At 33.4% G+C, this 9765-nt stretch overlaps 3 protein-coding genes across 3 annotated transcripts in view; 2 read left to right on the plus strand and 1 right to left on the minus strand.

Annotated features, from left to right (window-relative positions):
- Positions 1-286: 286 nt before the first annotated feature.
- HELRODRAFT_182974 (hypothetical protein) lies at positions 287-2111 on the minus strand (the record flags this gene model as incomplete). The annotated part of the gene is made up of 3 exons (XM_009033693.1): positions 287-340; positions 1078-1319; positions 2000-2111. The coding sequence occupies 3 exons, from the start codon at positions 2109-2111 to the stop codon at positions 287-289; spliced, it is 408 nt and encodes a 135-aa protein (XP_009031941.1).
- A 1341-nt stretch (positions 2112-3452) lies between these two features.
- On the plus strand, positions 3453-4726 carry HELRODRAFT_182975 (hypothetical protein; the record flags this gene model as incomplete). Its single annotated transcript, XM_009033694.1, has 2 exons — positions 3453-3477; positions 3660-4726. The coding sequence occupies 2 exons, from the start codon at positions 3453-3455 to the stop codon at positions 4724-4726; spliced, it is 1092 nt and encodes a 363-aa protein (XP_009031942.1).
- A 3007-nt stretch (positions 4727-7733) lies between these two features.
- HELRODRAFT_182976 (hypothetical protein) overlaps positions 7734-9765 on the plus strand; it is a gene marked incomplete at both ends in the record, with an annotated part of 25816 nt that continues 23784 nt past the window's right edge. The window contains 3 exons of the mRNA XM_009033695.1: positions 7734-7832; positions 8375-8447; positions 8739-8780. Of these exons, the coding sequence (XP_009031943.1) occupies positions 7734-7832; positions 8375-8447; positions 8739-8780 (214 nt within the window). The remainder of the gene's footprint in view (positions 7833-8374; positions 8448-8738; positions 8781-9765) is intronic.

A 9765-nucleotide genomic window follows, 5' to 3' on the forward strand; every position in this document is an offset into this window, starting at 1 on the left:
CTAACCACCAGCACCAACAACAACATTATCTGTATCAACACCAACAATAACAACAACAACATCTGTATCAACGCCACCAACAACAACAAAAACAACAACAACAAAATTTGTAACCACAGCGACGACGACTACAATATCAGCTAATAGCTACACCATCAGCACTCTCAATATCGACATTACAGATGATATTATATCTGATACTTACACTGATACTATCGCTCCTGTTGGTACTTAACAATAACAACAATAACAATATTTTATTTGGCCACAAAATTTGATGAAAAAATCAAGGGCACGGGATGGCTGTGAGGAGTCTTTGAGACTTATCGGGCACAGCCACCTTTTCAAATATGATATATAATTGTCAGTTTCATATATATATAATTGTCATATATATAATTGTCAGTTTCATATACATATATACATACACATATACATACACATATACATACATTCTTATGCTAATATATCTAATATGATACCATTTGATGATACCAGTATATCTATTAATAATACAGATGCCAGTATATCAAATACAGATACCAGTATATCTAATACAGATGCTAAGAGATCTAATGTTACTACCAATAGGCCTTTTATAGATACCACAACCACTACTACTACTAACACCACTACTACTACTATTACTACTACTACCACTACTACTACTATTACTACTACCACAACAACTACTACCACTACTACTACTACTACCACTACTACTACTACTACTACCACCACAACTACCACTACTACTACGACAACAACGACTACTACCACCACAAAAAGTTTAGTATTATTGAATGATATTATTGAATTCAATATATTATTAAAATATTTTTGACGTAATTTTTACAAATGATAATATTTTTAATAATAATAATAACCGTTTTGAATAATTTACTAATTTAATTTTAATCTTTGCCGTCAGCATGTTAGTAGGTAGAGGATGAAGTAGAAGTGCCAAGGTTAAGCGTTGTAATTGCATGCTGACCTGTTTCAAACGCAACCGTAGCACAAGTAAATATGTCTGAACCCACGGCATCGCACACATTTGCATGCAGGGCCGATCCTAACGGGGGGGTGGGCAAAATGGGTAGCCAAATTTATGATGCAAAAGCTGAAAAATGTTTTAGGGAGTCGGAACCTAAAATCGAAAAGGCAGGATTTAGAGTCAAAATTTGGAATTTCTTGATGAACCGAATTCGGAGTCGAAATTTTTTGAAGGGCCGGATTCGGATATCTTTCCTCCCATTTTGACACTATGGAATATTTAGAGATAAAATTTGAGGCTGGGATGAAAAGGTCCAGGATCGGCTCTGATCGCACGTGATAGGCGAGGATCATTACGCATTCAAACCCGGTTACTACGATGCAGAACCACCAGGCTCCTTACACATGACGCCATCTTCACTGCTATTGAAAATGTGCTTTGTTGTAGGATTAAACAATAGAAATAACTGGCAACAAAGCCGATATAAAATAAATGTCAATTGGTTAATTCATTGCGTCAAAATAATAATTATTATTTTATGAATGTTATTTTATTTGAACATAATAAACATATCTTTCGAAACATTCTATTCGTTTTTTTAATAATAATAAAATATTTTATGACTTTATTTAATATTTCAACAAATTTGATAATAAAATAATTTCAGTCATAATGAACCACATAAATTCTTGGTCCAGTAAATAATAATAATTATAATTATATTTGCAACTTAATTTTTTTTTAAATTAAGTACTCATATTTAAATTAAAATTAATTTTAAATTTAAAATTAAAATTTTCTCAAGCTACAAATCCATCGATACACCTGCAAACACGATTCCGATATACCGACCTAATACCCGACGACAATATCCCTAACAAAGACGCCAATGACAGTAACTACACCATTAGGATGGTGCACCGACACCGAATACCGAATCTGGTTTGATAACCGGCGTTAATGTACCGGCTCGGATTATAGTATTCACTCACAACTTTCACGAACCTAACAAATTAAAAATTCGAAGCTTCGGCATCGGCGATCCGCCTGTAGAATCGGTTTGGACAATGCCCAACAACGTCAATAAGACATTCCAGAAAAACCCAAAACGCGTCATATTTGATCTTGTCTATGTTTTGAATTTTTTCCGAAGTGAAGAAATTTTAAGGATGTACAGTTGTAGGGTTTTTAATCACCATAGCGAGACGCTGGAGACCATGAATATCTCAAGAGTGTCGACGTTTCATCATTTAGTTAGATCTTGCTCTTGTTCAATGTTTGTGTCATGGTTTTGTTGTTGTTGTTGTTTGTTCTGGCAGGTGATTTTATGGCCAAATTTGTCGTTATATTTATTTTAGATTTGCGTCACGTACGCAAACACACGCACACACACAAACACACACATAAACACTTACACACACACACATAAACACTCACACACACACACATAAACACTCACACACACACACCGTTACTTGTATTGAAGTCTAAATTTCTTATAATTTACACAAACCACTATTTAGCATAGCATGATATAACAAAGTTTAAAGTGCTTCAGTATACTAGCATCTGTGTAAGAACTGTTAAGTTTTATGTTTTATTTTAAAACATTATGATTTATGATATACGTTTATTTTCTTTGGAGCAAATGTTCTTTGCTTTGTATGTAACTTCACCCTTTCCTTTTTTGTTGTTCCGGTTGATAATAAACAAGTCAAGAACGTTGCTAAGTTTATTTCTCTTCTTTTAATGTCTTTCAATATTATATTAATTAATTAAACGATCTTCGTGACAAGAAATTTAACAAAAACCACTACAAAATAAATGTCTTTTTTTAGTATCCTAGCTCTCCTAGCTTGATTTTAAATTTGTTGTATGAATCCACTTAGAGAGTTTTATCGCATCGCTCAGCTCGTTCCAGGCGTTTACCACCCCACTGCTGAAGAATCTTTGCTTTGTTGGATTTCCTGTCTTCTTGAAGACCTTGCATCTATGACCTCTTAATCCTTTAAAATGACACTTAAAAATGACACATCATCATTATTTTTTAATTAAATAACTATTATTAATATATTATTATTATTAACTTTAATCGATAAAGTTGATGGCCATTATTGTCAGTGTTATAATTATTACTTCGGTTATTGTTGTGCGTTATTGTAATTATTACGTTAAACAAAGGCGAAGACGAAACATCCCCGTGCCTTCTCAAAACTAAGACATTTTTAAAACAATAAATTAAATAAACTTATGAGTCTATACTGAATAAAATAATTAATGTTCTTATAAGTCAAATAATGTATTAAACCTTATAAAAAAAGGATTATAAAAAAACATATAATTTGTTATAAAAACGATCTTTATTTATTTGACGTACAACTTGAGTAATAAAAAATATTGTACATCCCTATTTTTCGTGTTTACGTCGTGCGAGTTTTTGAATTTACGACAACAAACAATGTCGGTCAATTTATTTTTTGGTAGTTCGTTGGTTTTTTTTAAATTTTATTTAAATTTAATTTAAAAAACTGGATGACAGTCTCTGAAAGAGAAAGAGTGAGAAAAATGTTCTTAGATACCACGAAGATATCTGTCTTCGTTAGATGGCAACTGCTTATAATATTATTTTTACATTTTCACTCATCCAATTCCTTAAAATCGAAAGAGCATTGCTTCAAAATCGTTCCAAATAAAACGGATCTATGTAAGTTCTCACAGAAAAAAGATTATTTTCTAGAGCTAGATGTCGCTCTGCACAACGATTACCATCCCAAATGTGACGAAATCGTCCAATATTCGTTTTTGGCTAAAAAACCGACGGTAAAAATTCCGATTATTATGAATGACGATTTTGCTTATGTTACTATCGTCATCGGTCCGGCAGATACCAAACATCAATCGAGTATTTATCGGTTTAAAATTTATTTATTTGATATATCCGATAAAAGATACAAGTTTTTAAACCGTTTTGAGAAGGCTCTGTCTCCACCAAGGTCGATAGAACATAGGTACGAATTTTATTTTTTAGAAATCGAAAAATCTTCCATTTCAGAATTTGTACGTTTCACGAATGCCCACCTGAAAACAACTGAGAGTTCAATATCTATTGAAGAAGTCATTATCATACTTCAATCTAGAATATTCTGCTTATTCCTAATCGGCGTCTACACGATTCGCGTTGCCAACTGTCGTGATCTCGCAGACCGAAATGAACCGTGCTACAATTTCGATTTCAAAACATATCCACAATGCGAAAATCCCGTCGGCATAAATATAAATACTTACCTGAATAGACGCTCCGGATATCGAGAACTATTCCGATGCTCGGAAAGTATTCGCACAGCCGATATAGACCTGCACAACCCTTTCGAAGTTCAAATCGATTGCATGCTAAACGGTTCAAGGTACGAGGAAATGAAAAATAAAACATTTCTGCTGGTGGTGTTCAGGCAGAACTTCGATTTGAGCACAATTTGGAGACACTGGGTGGTTACCTTTAAATCTTTCAAGCCCTTCTACCATTATTGGCACCAGGCAAGCCTGGAGAAAAGTTTTACGAGATCGAGTTTCAGATTTCTAGTTTTCAAACTTGAGGCTGGCTACCTGAGATGGCCTGCTATCAATAAAGGCAAGGTGAACTGGGATTTCAATGAATTTCTGCTGAGGAATGAACTCTGTGATGAGCTGGTGGCCAGTTCGTCACTTCATTTGTCCAGTTTCGGCTACCATTGATCGCACGCTCTATAATTTTTAATACGACTTTTGGCAATTTTTTTTTGTTACTTATTAAAAAATTGAAATTTGTCAGAAATATTAAGAAAGATTTGACTAAAATTTGATTTGGTATTTTTTCAAACATTAGTATCATCATCATCATCACCATCGTCAACAACAACAGCAACAAAATACTATTGTTATTATTTGTTGTTGCAGAAGTAGTTGAAATTAAGTAGTAGTAGCAGTAGTAACTGTAGCAGCAGTAGTTGTAGTAGTATTATATATCGAACGATTAGTTAGATGATTCCCAATCAAAATGTTTAGAAAGTGTTAAGCTAAATAATAACTCACCGCTACATAATTTGTTTCGAATTTAACATAAACGTCATCATCCATAATAATAACAATAATATTAATAACAACAACAATGAATAGCTATAACAACAACAACAATTATCATCATTATTTGTTGTTGTTGTTGTTGTTGTTAGAGGTATTGCTTCATTGGTCATGCAAGTGAGAAGAAGAGAAGGTTTTTATTTATTTATTTTATTTATTTATAGTTATAATATAATTAATTTATGATTGTCATAATTTTCATCGTCGAATGATTATTATTATTACTCTTATCATCATCAGCATAATCCGTGATTATCTTCATTGTTATCATGAGTGTCATCATCACTATTGTCATCATCATCATCATCGTGATCACCTAGATATAGGCTCGCATCACCATCTCATCAAAATGATGATGATGATGTTGATGATGATGATGATGAGCTACAAGGTCATCAGTGGAGGTTATGATGGTGATGATGTTTTGTTGGTGATGATAATGATGTTTCAATGATGATGATGATAGTGATGTTGATCATATTTTTGTTGGTGATGATGATGATGTTTTATTTTTTATTTCGTTGTTATTATGTTTCGCTATACCAACCAGCCAACTTTAACTTATTCCATCGCTCAATCACCCATCTATCAATCATTCAGTTCAATTGTTCATTTATTCATTCCTTCATTTATTCGTTTACCCAGCCACCCATCGATCCATTTATCCAACAATTCATCCATCCATCCTTCTATCCATCCAGCCATCCATCAATCCATCCATCTAACAATCTTTCTATTCACCCATCCAACAATCCATCCGTCCATCAATCCACCCATCCACCCACCCATCCGTCCATTTATCAATCCATCCACCCACTCATCCATCCATCCATCTAACAATCTTTCTATTCACCCATCCAACAATCCATCCACCCATTCACCCACCCATCCATTTATCAATCCATCCATCCACCCACCCATCTATCCAGCCATTGTGTTGAGGGAGGCATGTTACCTGCAGACGAAGGTCTGCTCCAAGAGCATCAACTACCAGTGCGACAACCACGAGAAGATGATACGCTGCAAAGCTAGTGACCTCCATGTCTACAAAATAAGTAGGGTGGTGTTGGTGGTGGTGGTTGAAGTGGTGGTGGTTGAGGTGGCAGTGGTTGAAGTGGTGGTGATGATGATGGTGGAGGTGGTAGTGATGATGGTCGTGGGGGTGGTGATGATGATGGTGGTGGAGGTGATGATGGTGATGATGATGGTGGTGGAGGTAGCAGTGATGATGATGATGATGGTAATGATAGTGATGATGATGGTGAAGCTGGTGGTAGTAGTGTGGTGGTAGTGTTGGTGTTAGCAACAAATTAGTACTATCCATTCTAACCAGTTCAACATTTTTTATTAGCACATATTTAATAACTTTCATTCAGTCGCTCTTACAAGCTCTTTTGTTGCTGTCAGAATTGTTTTTTTCAATCTTTCATTCAGTTATACATTCATTCATTCATTCATTCATTCATTCATTCATTCATTCATTCATTCATTCATTCATTTGTTCGTTCATTCATTCGTTTATTCGTTCATTCCATTCATCCATTCATTCATTCATTCATTCGTTCGTTCATTCATTCATTCGTTTGTTCGTTCATTCATACATTTATTCATTCATTCATTCATTTATTCATTCGTTTGTTCGTTCATTCATTCATTCATCCATTCATTCATTCATTCCTTTATTCATTCATTCATTCATTCGTTTGTTCGTTCATTCATTCATTCATGTATTCATTCATTCATTTATTCATTCATCCATCCATCCATTCATTCATTCATCCATTCATTTTTTCATCCATTCGTCCGTCCATCCAGCAAAAGCGCTCTTCTGTTATAGTACGTACGATAGGGAAGAGAACATTCTCATATGCAATATTACAGTCTTTAAACCCTGGCCAGATGTGAGTGAATGAATGAATGAATGAATGAATGAATGAATGAATGAATGAATGAATGAATGGATGAATGAATGACTGAATGGATGAATGATTAACTGAAATGATGCGGTGTCCAGGTTCGAATGCAGAAAGATCCCCAGTTTGTAAAATAAAGTGGCGATAAACTGTTAATACACTTAAAGATCAAAATTGTTGCAATTGTTTAAACAATTAAACAATTGCAATGCGACTGCATGCAATTGTTTAATAGTTGAAGCCATTAAACTGGGAAGGATGACTTACATGGGATCTGAATGTTAAGTTAAATATATTCTCAACGAACCTATTTTGGATGATGAAAATTCGTTCAATTAAATAGCTGGGCGCATTGCTCCATATTAAATTATTGAATGAATGAATGAATGAATGAATGCATGAATGTATGATTGAATGAATGACTGACTGATCGAATGAACGAATGACAAAATGCACAAACGAATGAATTATTTACTTAGTGAATGAGCAACTCCTTTGATGAGTGATTGACAGAACAAAAGAAGACTGGATAAAAATATAATAAACAAATTAATAGACAAAATTATTTCTTTCTTTCATTATTATTATTGTTGCTATTATTACCATTATTATTATTATTATTATTACCATTATTATTATTACCATTATTATTATTATTATTATAATTATTATTATTATAATTATTATTATTATTATTATTATTATAGCTGATGGCCAGCACGGACTACATGGTGGACGGGTCGATAGGGGGTTACAACCTAAGGGATGACGTCATAATCCAAAGTATTACCCCAACAGACATATCAATGGTATGTGTGTGTGTGTGTGTATGTATGTTAGTATGTGTGAGTGTGTGTGTGGTGCGTGTGTGTGTTGTGTATGTGTGGTGTGTGGTGTGAGTTCGTGCGTGTGTGTGTGGTGTGTGTATGTGAGTATGTGTGGTGTGTGTTTGTGTGTGTGTGTGTGCGCGATTTCGGTAACTTTTTGTCCTATTTTAAAAAACTTTCTGGAAAATTTGCTGAGATCCGATTGGATTTTTTGGACTCATACGTTAGAGTATGTAAACGACTGGATGAATAAATCATTTATCGCGCCAGAAATTATTGTTTTGTTGCCTGTCATGTTATATTGTACATTCTTCTCAGCACTATATTGTACATTCTTCTCAGCACTATATTGTACATTCTTCTCAGCACTATATTGTACATTCTTCTCAACGTTTTCCATTTAGAGATTTTCCAAAATCAGGAAAAGAATGGATGAATGGTGTTTGTAAATCGGGTTAAATTTTTTGAAAAATTCAAATCCGGTCCATCCCTATATAATGTTCTGCTGTTTTGATTCACCGCAGTCCCTAAGGATGACACTGACGGACTATGACAAGAGCTCAGACAAGCTGCTCATTTTCACGCACGGTCCAAAAAGTTAGTCATTGATGATGACGGTGCTGATGATGATGGTAATGATGATGATGGTGATGGCAATGATGATGATGATGATGTTGGTAATGATGGTGTTTATGATTGTGATGATGATGATAATAATGATGATGGTAATGATGATGTTTATGATTGTGATGATGATAATGATGATGATGGTGATAATGATGGTGATGATGCTGAAAATGAAGTACTACTACTACTACTACTACTACTACTACTAATAATAATAATAATAACAATAATAATAAAATAAATAATAATAATTTTTTATAGCTGATGAACAGGATAAGTTGAATATTGAAGAAATAATCAGAAGTAATAAAATTATTATTATTATTATTATTATTATTATTATTATTATTATTATTGTTATTATTATTATTGTTATTATTGTTATTATTATTATTGTTATTATTGTTATTATTATTATTGTTAATATTATTTTTATCATTAATTTACTTAGTATGACAATAATAGACATGATAAACATTGTTTATAATTATAATTTAAAAATAATAATTTGAAACATTGACCACAACAACAACAACAACATTAACAATAATAACAGCAAGAACATCAACAACACCAACATCATCAACAACAACATCAACATCATCAACAACAAAGCAACAACATCATCATCAACAACAACATCATCAACAACAAAGCATCAACATCAACCACAGCAACATCAACAACAACAGAGCAACAACAACATCATCATCAACAACAACAACAACATCATCAACAACAACAGCAACAAATATGGTATTGAAACAACAAAAAAGCAGACACGGAAGCTAAAAATTCTTAAAAAGCTATTACTGCCAGAGGTTTAAACTGGAAGGAGACGACAGAATCGGTGTCAGAAGAACTAAGTGAACTGAAAAAAACCTCTTACCTAAGGCATAAGGTGCTATACATACAACCACTACTAAAAGTTGAAGAAACCATTCGGTGAAATAGTCCGTGCCAATTTTAGCCGCTTCTGTATAGGACTTCAACTGGACCTGAAAAGCTATCAGAACAGAATTATTATTATTATTATTATGAGAAAAAACATGGGCGAAGACAAAATGTCCCTATGCCCGCGACACAAAATTAACTATAAAATTTCAACACACAAACAATGTATATGAATATATGTTAATATGTTCTGTTCATACATAAAGATCAAACAAACAAAAGAATTTAAACAAAAATATAAGATATAATTGGCATTATTGATAAGGCCAGTGTCGAATGTAGAGGAGGTCCGGGAGCAATATTCTTAATATTATTATTACGTTAAACAAAGGCG

The sequence above is a fragment of the Helobdella robusta genome (assembly GCF_000326865.2).
Source record: "Helobdella robusta unplaced genomic scaffold HELROscaffold_96, whole genome shotgun sequence".
In the NCBI taxonomy this organism is placed as follows: domain Eukaryota; kingdom Metazoa; phylum Annelida; class Clitellata; order Rhynchobdellida; family Glossiphoniidae; genus Helobdella; species Helobdella robusta.